The sequence below is a fragment of the Rhinolophus sinicus genome, chromosome 4, assembly GCF_057876585.1.
Source record: "Rhinolophus sinicus isolate RSI-liver-muscle chromosome 4, RSI-T2T, whole genome shotgun sequence".
NCBI classification, from domain to species: domain Eukaryota; kingdom Metazoa; phylum Chordata; class Mammalia; order Chiroptera; family Rhinolophidae; genus Rhinolophus; species Rhinolophus sinicus.
This window is the reverse complement of record NC_142504.1, coordinates 16,317,508-16,340,750: the sequence shown is the minus strand read 5'-3', so window position 1 is coordinate 16,340,750 and position 23,243 is coordinate 16,317,508. Positions and strand designations below refer to the sequence as shown.

At 42.2% G+C, this 23,243-nt stretch overlaps 1 protein-coding gene across 3 annotated transcripts in view; it reads right to left on the bottom strand.

Annotated features, from left to right (window-relative positions):
• OSBPL3 (oxysterol binding protein like 3) overlaps positions 1-23,243 on the bottom strand; it is a 158,579-nt gene that overhangs the window by 66,892 nt on the left and 68,444 nt on the right. For all 3 annotated transcript variants that reach the window (XM_074340882.2, XM_074340883.2, XM_074340884.2), the window contains one exon: positions 8,275-8,511. In XM_074340882.2, coding sequence (XP_074196983.2) covers positions 8,275-8,370 — 96 coding nt within the window. In that variant the 5' untranslated portion in view covers positions 8,371-8,511. The remainder of the gene's footprint in view (positions 1-8,274; positions 8,512-23,243) is intronic.

The window sequence follows — 23,243 nt, the reverse complement described above, 5'->3', positions numbered from 1 at the left end:
TCAGGGATCCCTAACGCGGCTTCACTCATCCATGCATTTCCAGAGGTGTGGGTGTCTGGAGGCTTGCTTAAACCACGATCATTTTACATAGGTATGTGGAACTTAAATTTTAGAAGCTTTCTAGCATCTAAAGAAATCCAGTCTTCTCCAAGTAGATGGTTGCCTGATCCCCTACCACTTATTAGCCACGTGACTCTGAACAAGGCAGTTAATATCTCTGGGCCATATTTTCCTTCTACAGTGTAGAAAACAGGACAGACCTCACTGGATTGTTTGGAGACTCCGAAGGACAGTATGAAACGATATTGTGAACTGTAAAGCTGCTGTCAGATACTTGTTAACTGCTAGTGTCCCTGGCTGACTCTTCCTCTCAGAGCAACCTGGACAGAAGCCACATCATCTGACTGCATTGTGTCACTTGCCCCCCACAGCTGAAAGGATGAAGCAAGGAAACAGTCACGTGTGGTACTGCAGGGTCCTCGGACTCCTGCTTATGGAAGGTGAATGGTTTGTGTGTCAAACACTTAACGTAGCACTCTCTGTGTGCAGGCTCTGTTCTATCTAAGCAATCTGAACAACCTTATAAGAAACCAAGGCACACATGGGGTTAAGTAGCTTGTCCAAGGTCAAACAGCTTATAAACAGGCCAAGATTTAAACTCAGGCCATCTGGCTCCCGAGCAAGTTCATACGCATTGCCTTTCATCTTCAGTGTCCATCCATCAGAGAACAAAATGACAAATCAATGACATTCCCAAGTCCCTCCTCCCTGATGGTCTTTCTTGTGTTTATTCAGCCCGTACGTAAGCAAGGCCGCTGATAAATGCCTCTAAAGACATCATGAATGAAAAGAAATAAATGGGACTAAGTATTTTCAGTACCCAGACAGCTGAAATGATAAACACCTGAGCATTATAGCCCTAATTTACTTTTTTTCTGTTTGGCAAATTCTCTCCCATTCAGCTCCTTGTCTTATGGGTTCTGGCACCAAGCCCAGCCCGCCTGGGCTCTCTGGAGGACAGCATAATCTAATAGCCGGTATAAATAAACTCTCATCAGATGATCCAGGGAGAGCTCAAAGGCCACCTCAGATTAGCTCAGGCGCAGGAGGGGGACAAGAACAAACTGTATAACTATATGGACACTTATCCCAGCAATAGATCTCTCCATTTCAACTCCCCTATAATCATGAGACAAGCACTTGTCAATTATTTTAGTAGGATTCACTTCCTGATTTCTGACTTATACAGCAAAAGCTAGCAACACAGGAAAAAAAAAAAAGATGGAGGCCATGCTCTCTTTACAATCCATAGTCTCCCCAGTCAGAGTCGATTTCTTATGGTAGTTGTCTGCCCAGCTGTCCTGTCCTTTATAGCTTCACATCTCCCTGCCCAGAGTCTTTTAATAATAGGTGCTCAACAGACAGTAGGTGAAAGAATAAAGCTTAGGGCACATAAGATTCTTTCAATTAGACAAATCCTATTCACTCGTCTTTAGTTCAATCTGGCTTCTGAAATGTGTTACCTGATCTTATAAGACCCGGTATAATATAATATGATATGATATGATATGATATGATATGATATAATATAATATAATATAATATAATATAATATAATATAATATAATATAAATATAATACAATACCGGGTCTTACATTAATTTTTGCTCCAAAAGACGCATGAGAACTGTTTGTCCGGCTAGGTCTTATTTTCGGGGAAACATGGTACTTAATGTACCTACAGAGCTTTGTGAATAGTCATCTTTCTACCCAGCAACTGCATGTTGATTCATTCATTAATTTAATCCACACTTATCGAATGTTTAGCTAGATACTTTATATTTATTATTTCATTCAGTTCTCAAAAGGAAGCACAATTATCCAAATTTCACAGCTAGAAAAACTGAGACTCAGAGGTTTTATACAACATGACAAAGTAACAAGCGGAGCCAGTGTGAACACAGGTCAGTTTCGACAAATATAGCCTTCACTCCTGTTCCATAGTTTCTAATAGAGCAGCTCGGTCAGAGACCACAGGTATAGAAAGTACTTGGGGATTTCATCATTTGCCAGAAGAAATTCAATGGAGAGGCCTTTGTTCATTTTTTTAAGATCCTCCCAATATGTCACTGGAGAGAGGGAGCTCAGGAATTTGTTGCTGTCATTCCTCATGTATTCCTGGCCATACGTTCCAACTTGCCCTCACGTAGTGATACTTGCTGCTGGCGTCCAGTAAATTCAGTCCAATAATTTGCATCTACCATGTGCAAAGCCCTGTGCTAGGTGCTGGGAGAGCTAAAAAGATGTGTAAATAGGACCCAGAACTCAAAGAACCATACACTCTTGACATAATCAAGAAAGTAATTCACGTGTGGAGACAGAAGGGCAGTATTAAGATGGTATCAGCCAAGCTCAAGGGTCCCAAACAGGACATTTGGGAAGATCTCTCTCAAACCCTATCTGGGTGCCCAGAAGAATTGGGGTACCCTCTTCCTCTGTTGCTTATTTTCTCATGAGTCAACTCTAACCAGCCTTTCATGCCCACTACTCCAAGGCAAAAACTCGACAATGTCACCGATGACCTCCACAACCAACAGCCATTGTCAGGTGCCATTTTGTTTGAGGTATCCGCAGTCATTTAAAAGTAAATTAAGGTACTGCAATTCACACAGATTGCATGCACCTTGGAAATGACCTATAGTGAGTATATATGACTTTTATACAAAAATCATTTTTAAAGTGTTAAAGCAATAAATGAAGATTCTTTTCAGGAAAATCACAAAATTCAAGAGGGCAGGGCAATTTTGAATGGATCAGTTTCGCTAAAGGGAGAGCTGAACTAAAGCCTGGGGTGGGGAAGCACAATGAAGCAAAGATTAACCTAGAACACTACAAATAATAGGGTATGAGTAAGACAGCCAGAAGGGACCAACAACCCACTCTTTGTGCAAGCTGGCTTCCTCTACTTGGGGATTTCCTGCAAGGAGAGGAGATTCCTTTCCAGTAAAGGCACTAGATCTGAAGGATGGACTACAGCAAAGAGGTCATCAAACAAGGCCATCTTAACCCCGGCTCCGGAACTGGCCAGAATAAAAGGAGCTCATCTGTCATTGTAACTGTTTCTGGAATTTACAGAGGACCTTCATTCAAGGAGTTTCAGTATCTTCCAGCCAGAGAAAACAATTTACTCTCACCAAGTCCCTGCAAAGGACAGAAGAAGTGACTTTTGTCTCCATTTTATGGATGAACTGAGGCAAACTTTATTTGCCTGAAGTTCATCCAATAGCAGAATATAAAGACTATAGCAGAGATCTCTTGATTTTAACTCCCTAGTGTCACTAAGGGGTGACACATGTGGCATCCATGCTGCCACTCACCCTGTCTGAGCCCATGAGCCATAGGTAAAAACATGGCACTCTTTCTCATGGAACCCAGAACCAGACTCAACACAATCTTTTTCAACTGCAGAATCCTTTACAACACAATGCTCCTAGCAGCTGCTGTCAAGTAGGGGCTGGCCTGGGGGGTGGGGCAGGTGAAAGAGGTGAAAAACATTTATACCCATGCAAGGACCAATGTTTTTCACTTGTTTTAGGTGGAGGTTATACCAGATGTTGAAGGTATCACATGTAGCCTAATTATTAAACATTCTATCATATGCTTCCCTGAAAGCATTTTTTAAATTATTTGTTTTCAGTTATAGTTGACATTCAATATTACTGTACATTAGTTTCAGGGGTACAGCATAGTGGTTAGACATTTATATGATTTATGCAGTGATCCCCCTGACTGGTCTAGTACCCACCTGGCACTATACATAGTTGTTGCAACATTATTGACTATATAACCTATGCTGTACTTTACCTCCCATGACTATTTTGTAACTGCCAATTTGTATTTCTTAATGCCCTCACCTTTTTCACCCAGCTCCTCCACTCCCTCCCATCTGGCAACCATCGGTTTGTTGCCTGTATCTATGAGTCTGTTTCGGTTTTGTTTGTTCATTTTTCTTATTCTTTAGATTCCACATATAGGTGAGATTGTATGGTATTTGTCTTTCTCACTCTGAATTATTTCACCTGCCATAATACCTTCTAGGTTCATCTATGTTGTTGCAAGTGGTAAGATTTCATTCTTTTTTATGGCCAAGTAATATTCCATAGTATATGTGTATCACATCTTCTTTTTCTAATCATCTAGTAACAGACACTTGGGATGTAAAAGAATTTTGTTAATGTATACAAAGTAAGGCACTTTTTATTTTAAAATTATATATCCATCTATACATTGTATGCTTTTGAACAGCACTAAACAGGTATGGGTAGGTACATGTATGATGCCCGCAAACGTTTCTGAGGCCAAAAAATAGAACTATTCACGATGAGCATTTAGGTTTCCAACAAATAAGAATGAAGTTCAAATTAATGCTAACTATAATAATGAAAGTGAATGTTAATATTAACCCAGCACCTACATATTAGGAGTCCGACCCCGGATTTCAATGCTTGAGTTTTAATTCTCACAATAATACTCTGAGAAAAGAACTATTATTATTCCCTTTTTACTAATGATCAGACTGAGGCTTAGCGAGTGTAAGGTCACAGAACTGATGAATGGGTGGGACCAAGGTTAGAGAGTTCAAGTTTGAATCATTATGCAAACCTTCCTCTCCAAACTATCTCGATATGAGTATATGTACGGGTTATTTCCATACTGACAAAATGAGGTATACTATATTTTAAAATTTCAAAAGCCCCAGTATTTAAATTAAAAGATGATAGAACCCTCCTCCTTGGGTTTTCATGGCCGTAAGTTATAAAGTTTGCCTTAAATGTCAAACTAAAAACACAGATCACAATTAATATCCAGGTCTCAATCATTTTCTCCTCCAAGGAAGCAAGCGTTTAATATAAATAAAAAGGTAAGGGAATATCTATACATAAACGCAGAGCTTGAAATTTAATGTATAACTAGGCCGTGGGATAGGAAGGACAAGTTCAAGTTCACTTCAAGAAACAAGGACAGGGCAAATTCAGTGCAAGGAACTCAAAGAAGGCCAGGGTGGCTGGAGTACAGAGACTCTCGAGGTCATCTGGCAATGTCGGATGAGAATTGAAGTGAAAATGACTTAAGAAGACCAAGTCTTCTGCTGTGAGCAGCTGACCAACGACCAGAAACCGACTGCCTCAGTGGGGGGGGGGGGGGGGGGGACTGGAGCACAAGGCTCATAACACCAGCTGGGCCAGGGAGTGTGTCCTACACAACTAGACTGAGAAACAACAGCTTGAACCAGAGTGGGGCGGGCGGGGGGAGGCGGAAGAAGGGGAAAAAAGAAAACAAAAAGACCAAGTCTTTCAGCCAAGATGGTATTATAAGTTCATGCACTTGATGTCTTTTCCCTATCACCACCCCAGCTCCCAACAGCAAAAATACACAAAGTCATAAACAGGGTTTTTTGTGTGTCTGTCTGATAAAAAAAACAAAATTAAGTATCTCCATGGGTCAAACACAAAATAGAAATGCAAAGGATGCCGTAGCCAGAGATATCCAGAAGTCCTACTTCTGTGGGCTCATGAGGCTGAAAAATGTCCCCAGGAAGAGACTGGGACCTGAGCCAGGCTCACTGCTGGAAATCAGAGAATGTGCTGAGTGAGGGAAGCCCCATACCACAAGGAAAGGAGGCTTTCAAAATCTGCTTATTCAGGGAGGTAGCAGGAGGTAGACACAGCCTCACAACTGGAACCTGGGCCATGCTGTGAGCTGACCTGGTGGTGAAGCTTGGATATTCTACCATCAACATGGAACAGAAGCTCCATGCAAATATAAGGCTTGTCTCTGGACTGGAGTCCTCTCAGGTAGTAAGTAGGTAGTAGCAAACCCCTACATAGGGCAGGGCGAGTGCAGAGAAAGAACATGGGGAAAGCAAACCCAAGATGACGCTCTAAACCACAATTTCAAAGCACATGAGAAAAACCAGCACCAAGAAAGATGGCCAATAAAACTAACATCAGACTTATGCCCTTCAGGTGAAATGAATAGAGCAACTTGAAAATGACTTTCAGCGGGACTTTTAAAAACAAGTAGGTTGTTGCACAGATTATTTTCAGTTCTATTTTAACATTCCTCAAATGAAATTTCTGATTATATAAACCTGGAAGTTTGAAATGTTGAACTCGTACTTCCCAGGGAAGCAACTGGAAACACAGTGTCATCACCGTATTTAGCGTCTGAGAGACCCCTGAATATGGCTGTGCTTTCTTAGCACCATGAAGTAAGAACTCCCCAGGTTTCTGCTCCTCTGTGGCACCTTTAGAGACTGAAAGACACTCCTGGGACAGTTTGTGATGGCAGGATGACATGGATTGCCAAAGTGGACAACACAGATGGAAAAGGTAAGCCAACCCAGTGACAGAACACCTTTCTTTGACAGAAGGGTGGGAAAGCAGACAGAGTACGAAAATGGTCCCCCAAAACTAAACATGGGCTTTAAAGGTTCAGGCTACAGTTGGAATAAACTTATCAAATTCTCCATCTTCTCTGCCACAGAGGAAAAAATAAGCGTTTATGTTTATAAAGCAACATTACATGCACATGAAAGTGGGAGGTCTGAAATGTAAAAGATGACCATTTGATGAATGAAGAGCTGAATGACCAACCATTCTCCGTCAGAAAAAAGTTGAGGCATCAAGCGCATTTCTCTTTCTCTTTATGAGGTAACCTCAAAAAAGGCTCTGTGAAAACCAAATCAATCAGCTACAAATTACACACCAAAAAAATAGTTTCTGTAGTATTCAATTCTATCATTTCTCCAATTCCTATGGTGTTATCAGCAGTGGCTGCTGAAATGAATCAGTTCTCTCCCTTCCTCCAAGAAGGACACAGCAATAGACACTCCCAGGTGCAAAGTGTGGAGGAGAAATCGTACATTCGGCTCTAACCCCAACCAGAATTTTGACTTAGGGAGAGAAACACCCCTCCCCCACCCCCCCGAAAGCTGACAAACGGGGTGAGCAGAACTACCCTCATGAAACTGGGACTCCCAGGGAGCCATGATGCATCAGCCAAGGACACATTTTAGTCATATTTTTATACCAGAAGGAAGTGGTGACAGTGCTGAAAACCATTCTTCTTTCTAACCCCTCAGGGGAGACTTTGGGTGACTCCCCAAATGTCAGGCCTGTGGCAAAATCTAATTTGTCTAGAATCATAGAGTCTAATGACGAAGCAGCACTGTGAGAGGCAAGCTCCCTGTCCCAAGCGACCTTTGAATGGAGGGAGCCATGATGTGTTATAAATGGTGCCTGTACCCCAGGTAGGAGATGGCTTGACTGTTGTTTCCGAATCTGGAATCAATGATTCCGGGCCAATTCTTAGGCCAGCGCTTCCCATGGGGGAAAGGCAACGCCAACATAGGCAGCAGATTCCTAAAAGGCTCAGAGACCACTTTGGTTGCAAACCCAGGGCTTCCGGACAGCCCACTCTCTCTACTTAACTGAAGGTGGAAGAATTATAATGATTAATGTGCATTTACTGCCATTGATCTAAAACCAGCAAATTCTGCCAACAGGGATTTCTTAGAAAGGAAACAAACAAACAAACAAACAAACAACAACATCTAATTAGCTGATGGTTATTTAGGAGTTCATTATTCAGTCCTTTGTTTCACTTCTTTCTTCTTCCTACTTAATTCCTTTTGACCACTTCTCTGTTGATTTGCTTCCCTCATCCCTTAGGGAAATAGTGCAGGTGGGACTCAAAGTTACTGACAGGGCAGCCTGTGGTTGGAAGCTGTCATAAAAGGTTTAGTAAAAGGAAGGAAGAGGAGGGTGGGAGGATGTTTTAATTACTGGAAAGGTGACTGTTTGGGTTTTGGTTTTCGTTAGTAGGGTATAAAGGAAAGTGTAGGCTCTGGCATCAAACAGACGGAGCTTTGGTTTCTTATTCTGCCACCTACTAGCTGTGTGTCTGTCCTTGGGAGAATAACCCAATTGATCTGACTCAGCTTCCTCATGCCGAAAATCGGGATATTAATATCTGTGTTGGAGGGCAGTTGCAAGGATTAAGGAAAATAATGCAAAGCGATACATACAGTTCTTTCCATCTGGCAGGTACTCAAGCTGCGTTATAAAAATTATCTACAATTTATTCTTCTCATGTCATTAAGGTATGACTGAAAGTAAATGCTCTTACACTGAGAAACAGGAGTTCTCCAGTAATGGACACATTTTAATTTGCAAAATTCCTGATTTAAATTTGCATGAGTTAAAACTTTACCTGTCGACTTCCCTGCTTGGAGGAGCAGCTACTGATGCTTCTTGCAGGGGAGACCAATTTTTGGGACACCCCAAGGTTCTTCTCATCACTCATCATGAGCAGTGTGTCACGTGGCCTCGGTGCAGTCAAAATGCCATCAGAAGTCAGTGCAGCAGAGAGTATGGACCCTCCCAGGCAGGTGGTTCAGCTGTTATCCAATATGTTTTCAAAGCATTTTACATGACCCAGAGGAAATCCCTAAAACCAAAAGAAAAAAAAAATGAGAGAGAAGGTCAGAGGCATCACACATCATCCATAATTAGTCACGGGTTGTCTGTAAGTGGTTTATCTACAGGACAGATTCCAGAGCCACAAGGCTTAGCTACATCGGGGCTATGAAGGAAAAGATGCTTTACACCCACCATCCTTTGATGGGAAATTCTGTGTAGGTGGTTTTTCATATCGCTTTGCAAAATGACTTAAGAATACTACATGGTAAGACAATTTGAGTTCACACACATACAAAATCGGTACTATAAAAACCACCCCAAACCACAAAGAGATACCACTTCATATCCACTATGATAGCTATGATCAGACAAACAAAAATGTAGAGTAATTGGAAGTAAACTGAAAGAAATTGAAACCTCAGGCATTGCTACTGGGTATGTGAAATGGGCAGCCATAGTGGACAACAGTTTGGCTGTATTTTGAAAAGCTAAAGAATTATCATATGATCCAGCAATTTCACTCCTAGATATACACCCAAAAGAATTGAAAGTATTTAAACAAAAACTTGTACAAGAACATTCATAGCAATGTTACCGTGTTTCCCTAAAAATAAGACCGGGTCTAATATTAATTTTTGCTCCAAAAGATGCATTAGGGCTTATGTTCAGGGGATGTCATCCTGAAAAATCATGCTAGGGCTTATTTTCCAGTTAGGTCTTATTTTGGGAGAAACACGGTTATTCACAACAGTCAAAGATAAAAGCAACCCAATGTACATCAACCGATGAATGCATAAACTACATATGGTATATGCTATGGTCTGTATCAGGGGTGTCCAAACTTTTTTCAATGTTTTTCACCAAGGGCCATATGTGGTAAAATACACAAACAGCGGGGCCACTCACTCAAGGTGAAGTATGTATTGCCTCACCTGATTTATTTAAGTAAACTAAATATATTTTTTGAATTTGCTGCAGGCCAATAAAAAATGGATCGTGGGCCGCAGTTGGCCCACGGGCCGCAGTTTGGACACCCCTGGTCTATATGTTTGTGTTCTCCCCACCAAAAAAATTCATGTGTTGAAATTTTAACACCCAATATGATGATCCTAGGAGATGGGGGGGTTGGATCCTGAGGGCAGAGCCCTCGTGAGTGGAACTAATGCCCTAATACTTGTAAAAGAAACCACATAGAGCTCCCCAGCTCTTTCCATCACGTGATGATACAAAGTCTGCAACCCGAAGAAGGCCCTCCAACTAGCCTGGCACCTTCACCTTGAACTTCCAGCCTCCAGAACTTTGAGAAATAAATTTCTGTTGCTCATAAGCTACCCAGATTGTGGTATTTTGTTACAGTGGTCCAAAGGGGCTAAAACAGTATATTCACACAATCGAATATTATTTAAAACTGAAAAGGAATGAAGTACTGACACATGCTATAACATGGATGCACCTCGAAAATGTTATACTAAGTAAAAGAAGCCAGACACAAAGGAACACATACTGTATGCTTCTATTTATATAAACAATACAGAGTGGGCAAATCCATAGAAACAGAAGGTCAATTAGTGGTTGCTAGTGGCTGGAGGGATTGGCGAATGGGATATAACTAGATAATGGCTGTGAGGTTTCCTTATAGGGTGATTAAGATGTTCTGGAATTAGATAATGGTGATAGTTGCACATTGTGAATGTACTAAATGTCACTGAATGATATACCTGAAAATGATTTAAAGGTGAATTTTATGTTGTCTGTGTTTTTCCACAATTTTTTTAAATCTTGTGTTTGTTTGTTTGTTTGTTTGTTTGTTTGTTTTTGCCAGGAGGAGGGATGGGGATGGGGGTTTGTCCTACCAAAGGTTTTTGGAGACATCTTCTAAAAAACCTGTTACACGATGTGACAAAAACTATGGAGGAAGACTGAATGTTCTATATCCTCTATTAGCAGAAGAGTAATGAAAACAATGATCATTTGTTGAATCCATACTACTTACTGCCAAGCACTGCAGTAAGGGTTTCCCACACACATTGTCTCATTGAATCAACATTCTGACAGGAGCGCATTAGCTCTACCTTACAGAGGGAAAACACTGAGTCTGAAAAGTTAGGTAACTTGGCTAATCACACAGCTGGTGAGAGACTGAATCCAGGTGAGATGCCAGGCCTTTAACCTTGGTGCTGGAAATTAGCATGCCAGGTAGGTGACAGCAGCTACTGCCCCATCTCTGGTACTTAAGAGAACCGAGGAGCTGGATGAACAACTTGGGAGGGAGCCCGTCAGACGCCAGCTCTAAAGAGGTAACATCTCATTGATTTCTCCAGCAGAGTACCAACCTCCAAGATGGCCAATTTTCCACGTGGAAAAGGGGCTTGACCAGGGCAGAGACAGGGACACCCTTTACAGTAGTTAGTGGGGCTGCCACCCACCACCTGCCACCGCTGCAGCTTTACAGGGATGAACCTCTACCATCGGCCCCAGCCCTGAGTTAAGGGTGACTAACGTGTTTGGTTTTAAGAAAGCCAGACGTGTATTTGACACACCAGTTTCAAATAAATTCTAGAACTTTCCCAAGCATGTAAACAATAAAAAAAAAAATATATCTAATCCATTTGGTTCTTAGTGCGCATATAGCGTATTTTCAAAGAGGGGTATTACATAATTGTCCAGGAACCAGTTAGTTAGATATTATATCAACGTTTGGTTAATTATTACGTACTCAAATCTCCCCTGCCTTTCACTAACACTTAGTCCTTTAAAAAGTAAGAATGCTAAAGCCATAAACTAAAATCAAGACAAGAGAAACAAAATCACAGAAAATAAAATAAAGGTACCTGCAGTCAAAGAACGCAATCCCCATGTTGCTTTCATAGAAACCCTGCAAATCTCTGTATTCATTATGTATTGGATCCGACAATAAATAAGACTAAAAGCAAACCAACACCAGCTTCTTCATAAAATTAGCTTTGTTTGTGGGGCATGACTAATTGTACCTGAAGGTAGCAGCAAATTCAATCTAGTTAAAAACTGCCAAGAGAAATATATTAATAGTTTGCTTAATAACAGTGTTGGCTGTTGCTGTTTGACAAAAGATAAGAAAAACAAACAAACCTGGTGGGAACCCCAAATGATGAAACATGTGTGGGGGCAGCCATCGCTATGACAACTGATTCCACAGTGCACCAGGAATTTCAACAAAGGGTTTCTGTGTGTGCGAGTATTTTTCTTTTAAGGCAGAGATTCTGACAGTAAGTAGTGGATGGGGTGGTGTGTGCCATGGGAAGAAGACGGAGGAAAGCGCCCTTGGGCAATAAACAGTCACTGGCATTCTGAAACTGAAAAGTTAGAAACACCATCCCCCTGAGGGAGAGACAACTGGTAAAAAGCCTCCTCTTTATCTTTTAACTCCGCCAAATTTCACTTCACAGGCCATAGCTACTAAGGCCAGACCTGGGAGTAGGCCAAATCCTGTACTGCTTTAAATTGGTACTTAAAGGTAAGGCCTCTTCACGTACCCCTGGCTGCGGCCCTGCCCCTGCTGCTTCTTGTCTTTCATGAAAAGAAAGGGTGGGAATTCACAGGCCCTTCCCCACACCCGTCCCCAGGTGAGTCAGGAATCATTGCCCAGGGAAACAGATCTGTTTCATCCCCCAGAACCTCCTTGCCTGGCCTCATGGAAAATTCTGTTAAAATTACCAACGATGGCTTAAAGGGAATGAGAAGTCAAATTCTGGGGAAAGGATATGCTTCAAACCGGGCAGAATAAAGACTAAAGGTGGCAGTGGCCCCAGAGGTGAGGCGATCAAAGGATTAAGGCAGCCACTGCTTCTAATCCGGAGAAGAGGGCTGGGGGGGGGGGGGGGGGGGGCAGAGGGAAGACCTCGATGAAAGTCCCCAAACGGAAGGCTTTGACAGGGGAGTCACACACAAGCCTGGTGTCTTCTACTCCATCTAGCTGACTTCACGGTGCTAACCTCCTTCAAATGGTGAAGAAAAAGCCCTTAAGGGAGATAGATATTGGCCAGGGGCCAGGCCGCCAATTCAGGGGTGTCTGAGATGCTGAGTTGGGGGTACCAATGAAGACCCTTGTGTGATCTCACCTCTCCCCATGGCTCTTCCATGGAAAACCTCTAACTCAAGGGGTTTATTGCTTTCAAAATATAATAGTTTCCCCACTCATCGTCTGTGAACAGTTTAAGGACCATATTTTATTCCTCCTTTTTTTTTTTTTTTTTTTTTTTTTTGCTGAGGCATAACTTACGTATAGTAAAGCAAAGAAATCTTAAGGACACAGACAGAAATTTCACATTTGCAAATACTGACATCACCACCAACTGGATCAAGAAATGCAGCATTTGCAGCCTCCCCAGAAGGTTCTCCATCCCCTGGCCATTGATCTGATTGGTCGGGGCCAATCCTCCTTCGAAATGCTGTGGTACCTGTCCGGAGTAAGCCTCTCCTGCAAGTACTTGTCCACGTGCCCCAGCACAGAGCTGGGACGTCCCTGAGCTGACAGGGACAGGTTGTATGACTGCTCTTGTGTCTTCTGTCTCATACAAGTGTCTGATATGTGACAGAATTCAGTCTGGGACCTGCTTTCATTTCAACAAACCACCTGGTAGCCAAATCCAACAGATGGGTAAAGCCCGATGCATTTCGTTCAAATAAAAAATGGCCCCGCTGAAAGGAGGTAGGTCCTCTCTCACCATTGCCACCCACCTTGGGAAGCTGATGGGTCAGGCCCAGGTGAAAATGATGTTCCAGCTAAAAGTCCAGTGGGGATAAGGCATGCAAACATATGCCATCCTGGGGCTTCAATGAAGGAGAAGAGAACTCTGATTTCTACCAAGAATGGGGAAGAATAAACGACCAAGCCACTGCCAAGCATTTTGTCAACAAAGGCAGATTTTAAAATTTATTTTAGAAATTTTCACTTAGAAAAGAATATACAGTTTGGGAAATGATGTAAAGAAGACATACATGGTGCATAAATGCCTCAGAAGGAGTCAGACCTAAGTTTGAATTGATGCTCCCTCATTATAAAGTCTGTGCATCTTGACAAATGTATTAACCTCTCTGAGCTTGTTTTTTTATATAGGAAATGAGGAATTGTCACGATGAAATGGGAAAATGAGGATAAAGTACCCGTCCTGAATAAAATAGACACTCAACAGATGTTAGTTTCATTTATTTCTCTGCTGGCTTCCTGAAAAGGGCATGTGCAGAAAAGATCCTATACTCCTCTGGCAACCAAAACTATACGAGGACTTTATAGAATTTTAAAACAGCTTTGTCTTTCAACATATTAACATTTCCCAAGATCCGTAGCACAAGTGCGAACAGATTTTTAAGTGATCCAAGTAGCGCGTGCTTACTTTGGAACAAGACATAAATGGCGAAAGATAAAAGCTACATTACTCATGACCATTGGATGTCCAAAAAAAACCAATATTAACTAATAGATTTGAAACAGTGGCATATAACACAGCTATTTATTAATCTATCAGGCGTGGGCGTCTGCAATCACACACTTGGTCAGGGTTTGTTTGAGAAAGAGGTTTTACTTCCGTCCTTGGAAACAACTCACATGAAGACCAGATGGCATATAGATCCAGTTAATTTACAATTTCCCAGGAAAATGTATAGATAAATTATGTTCTGAATTAACACCAAGAAAACATGTATAACATGTATAATGGAATATCCATTTGTGGTCTCTGGTCTTCTTTGGTAGAAGAAAAGTATTCACATCCTGGATATACATCTTTTTTAGAAATGATGCTCTCTGAAATACCTTCATTTCTAAAATGTGACGTGATCACAAGTAAGGCTTTGGTTATTTCGTTGTATGCTCCATAGAAGATCAGAGGTTTCAGGAAGTGGGTTCTAACCACAATGCCCTCAGAAGGCTGATCCCGGATCTCTGTGTGAAATGCGACAGATCTGTGTTCTATCTGGACCACTGGCCTGATGCAGGGACGCTATCTGACTGTTCCTGGGGGATAAGTACTGAGGCTCAGAGTCAAAGACTCTCCACCCTCCCTCCTCTATGGGCAAACAACACCTCCAAAAACCATTTTTGTCTTCTGGAAAGACGGGGTCAAGAGGCCTGAAGACTCAAATGCTTATTCTCTTGCACTGAAACAGAATATCCATTCCTACACCCTCACCACCCAAACAAAAGGTTTCATGCCCCTCGCAATCCACGTCTTCAGAGAAGACTCAGTTACTGCTCAGAGCCCAATCCTGCAATAGAAATGCATGTGGGCACAGATTTAAAGTGCGGCTGCTTCCATAAGACAAAAAGCTTGACAGTGGCACCAGGCTGTAAGTTTGGGCTCAAACGATTTATTTGCCACCACTGAATAAACAGAACAAAAAGCACAAAAATACTAGTCAGTCATTGTCCAGAATCATGGCACCTACGAGTGAATTCTAGCCACGCTTCTTACCCAAAGCAAGAATTCTTCCTGGAACATTGCCAGACCATCACTGCTTGACCACTTCCTATGACAGAGACTTCATTTTTCATTTAAAAAAAAAAATCTATTCTAGATGGTTTTTCATTTAGAATTGAAATTTGTCTCACTTTAATTTCCACACACTGGTCCTAGATCTGCCCTCTGTCACTACAGAGAACAAGATTAACCATTTTTTTCTCCATAACCTGCATTGGAACTGCACTCCCCACTACTCCCCTCTTCCACTAGCAAATCTTTTCTTCTCCAGAACAAACAGCCACATTTTCATCACCCATGTCTTATGTGACATGATCCAGATCCCTTATGATCACAGATGTCCAACTCTGATTACACTTCAGTGTGTCCGTGCTTTCCTGAAAATGGTGCCCAGATCTAAAGACAAGTGTGGTCTAGCCAGAGCAGGAGAGAAGGGAGCAATCACCTTCCTTGCCTTATACACACTGTGGCTGTATAAGTTTGCCTTGGCTTTGGGGACGCCCACACCTCTCTCTAGTGGTCACTGTCCTTACAGTTCTCTAGGACTCTGATGTGGCAGGAATCATGGAGAAGCTAGGCTTCCTTCTTTCTGAACAAGGACTCTTTTACTTCCTTTAACGAAATTCAGGACTTGACTGTTCTTTATTAGTCAAGTATTATTATTAAATTACCTCCTATTAATTTTGACCCATTATTCCAGTCTGCTAGGATATTTCTGGGGACTGACTATTATTCGATGTATTTGGCCCACTTTTCCTTTGTCACAGCATCCACAGTTTGCATAGGCATGTGAATTCCGTCCTCACCCAAGTAAATCCGACTGGGAGATTGACAGGATAAGAACGCCAAGGGCACCGAGGTCATCTCTATAGCTTGATGTTAATTTTGTTCATTAGTTAACATTTCTGGGTCTAGATTAGCCAACCCACTGTAAATCCCCATAACTGTACAGTCATGTCCAATTTCTCAGTGTCCAGGTCCACCTTCTTCAAAATCTACTGGATCCTCGTTTAAAATGTAGACTTTGAAAGCTCCACGTTAGATGGATTGAATCAGATTGAATCCCATCCAGGGATGGGCGTGATAGTCTGCACATTCAACACATTCTCCAGATGATTTTTGGGCACGTCAGTTTGAGAACCCCTGATATAACCAGTAGTTTTCAACCCTTCTTATCTTACCCTGAACTAATACTTCCATTTGTGTGTTTGTGACACAGCAGAGAGGGTAGGAAACCGGAAACCCCATTTTATTATTGTAGGCCTGTGGTTTTAAAACAGTGGTCTTCAGACCAGCAGCATCAGCAACCCCCAGGAGCTTGTTAGAAAAGCAAATTCTCAGACCCACCTACAAACCTGCAGAGTCAGGAACGGAGGGCAGGGCCCAGCAACCTGCTTTGAACAAGTTCTCTGGGTGACTTGGATGCCCAGGTTCAAGAACCACTGCCAAGGTTCATATTTTACCCAGGGCAGAGAATCCTGAAGCATCTCGTGTACTTTTGACAGCAGATTGGAGTCCCTGAGCTCTTTTTCAAGGACAGTTCTGTCCTGCCCCATAGCTGCTCCTGCCATCGAGCCAGGGATGGCAAATACTACCAGATACATGCGCTTCCAGGCCCCACTCCCATGCTAATCATCAGGGCAGATTTTCTCAAACCGCTCTCTCGATCAGTAAGACATACGTAGTTGGCCAGACAGATCCTATTCTGCTAAGGTCTGCGTGGTCATGGTGGGGTGAGCAAAAAAGTCCCTGCACTCCCTGCTCCTGATGTGGGACCCTTGTCTTCATTAAGACATCGACTGCAGTCTGGTTGTAAGAGTCAGGGTCCACGGCTCTGTACTTGATGCTCAACACAAAATATCCACCCTCCAGGCTTTTGCCAAACAGTGTAACTTTGAATGTGACACTGTCCAGACTTTACAGAACAGTGGATCGCAACTCTTTCTGCACATTAGAATTATGTGCAGAATTAGAAAAATGCTCCTGACCAGACCCTATCCCAGGCGGGGAACCAAGGTTAAGAGCCACCGAAATCATCTAAAGATAAGGTAAGGAGTGCACCTAGCTCAACTTAGATTGTCACATGGAGAAGCTGGTGGAACTGTACTGTTCTCATTGCTGAAGAACTGTCTTTTCCTGCACTGTGCCCTGGAATTAATTATGCCCTTGATCTACCATGAGGGAGATTACATATATAAAAGTAAATAACCAACCAACCAACCAGCACACTCTACGATACTGGGAAATTTTGTAGAGTAATGTAATAATTAAGATTACAAGCTCCAGATTCAAACTGAGTTCAAAACCAGTCTTACTAAGTGGCATTAGGCAAGTTTTTGGCCTCTCTAATACTTAGGTGTTCATTTGACAAATGAAAATCATTAAAGGCTCTCCCCAAAGGGGTTACTGAGGTGATTAGATGAGCTAATCACATAAAAGGTAACAGGGCAGTCACCTCTCCATGAGTTAACAAGTGTAGGATGTAGTGGTCACTGTCATGCTTTCACAGTGGCTGCTTTTCTCTTTAATCAGAAAAAGGCAAAGGATATATGTAAATACCCATATTCTTATCACCCCAAATTAATAGGTCTCTATCGATATTTATACAGATTATCTTTATCCACCATTTTTCTGGCTTTGTAAACAATTTTGCGTAATAAACAGTATCATTCCATACATTCCTTGTTTTCACTCAACATTATTACCCACAGACACACACACACTCTGTTTCATTCCTACAACACAGTTCCATGATACGACTATGCCGTGTTTAACTTACTCTTCCTTTAGATTGTATCCGAGTCTTTGCCATTAAACACGGAGCTACAGGAATGGCTCCTTGTGAGGCTGTGGTATAATTTTCTAAAATAAGTGGAACTGCTGAATCTTAAGGAAAAACTAGTTTTAGTTTTACTAGATGTTCCAAATTGCCCCTCAAAATGGCCATACCAATTTAAGCAAGGCAAAGGTTTCTTAAACAACCTTGATGAGAAAATGTTTAGGTGTCAGTAACAGAGTGCCACTCCTAAATGACTTGTTTTTGTCTTTTAGACATGGAGAATTTACTTCTGCAAACACATGCCTCTTTGTTTGGGATTCTAGGATGGATGGTGGGCTGCTGGGAACCTTTAGTGGACAAGATGTCTGGGTGCTTGGTTTACCTTTGTCACTGTGCTCCGATTCTCAACTACCCACTATCCACTAGTATAGTGTGTATGTTATTAGAAACCACCTCGAATACTTTGTGAAATAAGACAATGTTTAAATAAATTATCATGTTTTTAAGCTGGAAAGTCATCATTCAAGCTGTTGCTGGGCTCTTGGCACGATGTTCTGATAGTGGGTAGTTTTCTCCTCAGCTTCCTACTCTAGGGTGTCTTGTATTTAACCTTCTTGGGTGAGCTCTAGCTTCAGCCTGACACTTCCAACTGTCTCAGACATCTACAAGGAGGAGGGAGGGAGGGACAGACACACAACTAATAAGCCCTAGCTCACAGAATCAGAAAGTAGCCTATCAAAGGTACCTGCTAGTGAAGAAAGGAAGAGAAAGATTGGGAAAATCCAGGTGGTCAAGGTTGTTTACTATTAGGTTGGTACAAAAGGAATTGTGGTTTAAAAAGTTAAAAACAATTGCAAGTACCGCAATTACTTTCGCACCAACCTAATATGAACCTTTCAGAAGTTTACAGATGGACAATTCAAAGCTGGTGGGATTCCTAGGAGAGAACACTTGCAGGTCGACATGGAGAAGGTAAAGGTAATTTCTAAGTGATTATTATGAAAACTCCGTGCACACACCTGGACAACCCTATCCTTCACCAGAAGAGGAGCTATTGACTCAGACCTTAATTTCCCACCTGGTTCACAAGGATGTCACAAGATAGGTACTTAACAAATACTTCACACTTAGAAGGCTGACATGCTCCTTAAACAATGGGAAAGGCGCTTCCTTCTCTTAAACACTCTTGTCTGGCAATACTGGCTGGTGCCTTGATGCCCAGGACTTCCAGCCAGTGCCGAGCCTTTACTCCCGGACACTCTGGGCCCTTCCCCCCATCACCTTAACCACAGGCTTCCCTCGGGGTGGTGGCTTTTGCTGCTGCCTTGACTTCATCAGGCTGTGTCTTCCTCACCACCTACCATCTTCTTCCCAAACATTCTTCAACGTGGGTGGTTTACAACGTTGTAGATCTCACCTCTTATGCCATCCCAGCCCCACCTGAGACAAGTTCCTGAGCCGTGGATGACCCTCCCCCAATCCTCCGGTGTTGACTAGTAGAAATAAGATTTACTGTGTCTGTGGTTATTTTTATGATCCAGTAACCTCACCACAAAGGGAAACAAGGGTACTCCAGCATGTCTTGTGTTAAGTGAACCCAAACTGGCTCCTTTTCTAAATGTGAACAGTTCAGCTGTTTTAGTAATAATACATTCAAGAATTCTGCAGTGATGGACAGAACGTGTCAGTACGGAGTTATGCTTCTAACCCCTGGATGGCTGTTAGAATGTCATACGGATAGTGTAATGTCCTTATACCACTCTAACCATAAACTTTGGGGGGGTGGAACCTGGGCAAAAGTATTTTGCAAAAGTTCCCCACCAGAGTCCAATGCGCAGCTGGGCTTGAGAAACACTGGTCTAGAGTTCTCAGAAATTTCCTTTCTCTTTCTAATAATCAGGACAGCATCTACCCATTTTCACACTTCTGATACCCATCTTAGTCTCTTTCATCTCGTGCATGTTACTCTCAGAGGTTCTGTGAAGACTAAAGTGATTCAGTTTCTGGTAAGTTTTGGGGCTGAGCTGAAACCCAGAACCTATTCAACACATCTAGGTGCCCATTTCCTAGACTTTCACCTGTCTTGGGTCTCAAGTCCCTCTTCTCCGTGTTTCTTCAATTCTATTCAGTTAGTAGTTCTTTAGGAAAGACATGGAAAACAAGCAGATTTGGAACAATTATTTTGACCCCTGATGTTTTGTGAAGCAAAATCTTCCACACCCAGGTGTTTATCTTTTATTTGTTCATCGAACTCTGGATATATGTTTGCAAACTGTTTTGTAGTTTTAACCACTTTCTGCAAGCCTCAGCTTATTTCTGATGTTACTGCCGCAGAGATTATCCTAGCATATTTGTGTCATGCTCTTACCTATGTAGTTCCTCTTAACTTGAAAGGGTTGCTTTCTGGCTCCTCTTTTTCCCTCCCAGTTACACAGGCATTTACCAAAGTGTTGTCTTCCACCCACTTCTTCCTATAGACTTTAGCTCTTGATCACCTCACCCACACTGATGATTTTAACAAGGCAGCTGTTAATACCCACTCTGCTATCTTTACTCTCCTTCTCATCCACTGTCTGGTGGATGGCTCCTGGATTTGTCACTGGGACATGAAGCCACCTGGTGACGTCAAGAGCAAACTCATCACTCCCGCATGCTGATACCTCTGACTTCCCTAACTCAGATGAAGACACCCACCCTCTCCCAGATCCCCCACTACAGTGACTTGGGGCTAGACTAGCTCTCCTTGTTTCCCGTTCTCCCATGCCCACAACCACCAATCCATTTTAGGTCCCCATCAGGGGGGTTTCCACTTTTTCTCTCCCATCACATCAATCCACCTTATATTCCTTTGCCCAGTTTATCTTCCCAAAAGGTTCCCAAAATCTCTTCTCTGCTCCAAATTCCCAATGGTCATGGAATTAAGTTAAAAATCCTAAACTCTTCACAATACAGTTAAATTGAACTGGCTTTAGACTCTGGCCCTATCTACCACTTACTGAGTGTCACTAAATTTCTGAGTTGTGTCCTCATCTGAAAAGACGGATAAAAAGAAGGATTAATTTTTCGTGAGGTTTTGACTGAAATAAGGCATGTAACACACTCAACACAGTCCATGACAGATATCACTCCATTATATGTTAGCTGTTATTACTCACACCTCATCTCCCAGACCTCACACAGACATATGCTATATCCTACACTCTCCCGCAATTATCCTGTCCTGCCTGGTCCTTGCCAGTCCTTCTGTGAGGAGCGCCCTTCTAACCCGCTCTCTCTCCTCTATCTGTGGAAATTCCCTCCACCCTCCAAAGAGCATTTCAAGTGTCACCTTCTCCGTGAAACCTTTTCTGAAACCACTCCCACCCCCGGTTTTGTTTCTCTTCTGAACGCCCGCTTTACGTTTGTGCTCTCTGAAAGTATGCCATATGTTTCCTGCATTCTGACTCACTCTTCATACCCTGACCACTAGACGTTACATCTATCTCTCACGGCACTTTACTCATCTTTACATTCTGTGGGAAAGTAACTTACAAAGATGGGTAGCAATCACTGTTGAACCAGCCTTCATTAATCTGAGTCACAGGGAAAAAAAAGTTCTCTGTGTGAGCACGTGTATCTATTTCCATAGGCGCCTTCTTCCTTCCCTCTTCACTGGAATCATTTTGGATTATATGTATGCTTCAGAACATTTTAGCTCGCCTTTCCTTCTTTGAGGTCTCTTTACCATTTTGTCTTTGGCTGTGAGAGAGGTCATTTCTTTTGTCTGAACTGTTGAAATGTTTCTAGAGTACATGGCTTCTTTAGGGATGTCACCTCCTGGTTCCTGGCATTGTACACCATTGGCCAATGTTTCTGTGTTTCTTTTCAGAGATACCTCTTTGTATTATTTTCTCAGTCTTCTTACAAATCAAATGATCAGAAAACAAGTCAAGAGTGTATCAGAAGTTAGCAGAATGAAACTTCCAGCGGGTTTAATCAGCACATTCGGCATCCATTCTAGAGTTATAGTCTCTGGGGAGAAAGCACCATCTATGTCTATAACCTCTGCCTGGCAACCCAGCAGATTGATGCCTCTACAACAACTTTTCCAAGCAACCTTCCCCCTTATCTAGCAATTCACCTTTAGGGTCTGAGTTTCCATAAGCCTGTGTCTTTAAAGCAAAATATTCCCTTCTATAATCATATTTTAGTCATGAGAACCACCCTAACCTACTGGATGGGACAAATCAGATGATCCTGTCTATGTCCAAATTGTAATGTTTCAAGTTTACTTTGCTTAGTCCTCAGACGCTGCACAATGGAAAACAACTATAGGTATTATAACCACCAAGCTTCCCAGGTATTTATTATTATTATTATTATTATTATTATTAATTACTGAAGTTCTCTTCCTCTGTTACTGGTCTTGTCTATGCCGATTGTCCTCCATCCAATCAAGTTTTATGTTTTTTTTCTTTCCATCAAATTTCAGTTGAAAGCTCTTGATCAGCTTAGCAAATTTCTTGCCAAACACATTTGTCCTCAAAGGTGCCAAGAGCCTGCCCCACAAACCAAACCCTGTTTGTCAACATTATCTGTGCTTCAGTTATGTGTACACTTTCCGTATCTTCTTTCAACTCATGGTCTACCTTCCCTTGAAAGGTAGAAACACCACACATCGCTCTCCCATCCTTCAGCTTCCTACCATGACTTCATAAGACTAGGGATACAGCTGAAGTTTCTTTTGACAATTTAGTGTATTCTTATGCAAACCAATGTCAAGGGTGTTAAGTGGTAGATCTGATATTTTGGTAAATTATCATGCACGCCTTTGCTTGCTGTTTACCAATATCCATTCTCCCTGTCTTTTCTGTTTTCAAATTCTAGGAGTATATTATCTTCTCCTGAAAAAATCCCATATTCTGCAACATGCCTTCCAGTAGAGGTGCATCCCTCAGATCATTTTCACCTTCTCCAGTAGGACAGTTCCCTTCCTGTTGCATTTTCATCCACGTAATCCCGAGAGCCACTCTAGCACAGGACGACTGAATTTCTCGTTAGAGGGGGAGGAGTCCACAGGTCAATATTAATCCCCTCACTCTTGAATAGTAAAATCAGAAATGGGCTGAATTTCCTCCTCCTTCTACAGTTTCGTCACTCTTCCTTATCCTTCCATGTCTCAAAATGAAGAAACACTTATGGATAAATGTGTGCTAATAAAGGAAGCTATAGTGCAAAGACCAGAGGCTAAAGGAGAACAGCCATGCTGATGAAAAGTCAACTCAACACAGACCTATAAAGTACCTACTATGTGTCCATAGCTGTGCTAATCTCTAAGGGATGGAACTAAACGACAGAAGTTTAGTCCAAGGAGGAAATCACTCTGATCCAGGAGGAAGATGTATGTAAATGAAACAAGAAGAAAACAGGTGGGGGGGGGGGACGGACATCTAATCGGTGTTGTGGGCAGCGACAGGGAAGTAGGCAGTGAAGCTGGAGTTGTGAGGGAAAGCTTGAAAGACATGGCCTGCGGGGAAGCCTTAAAAA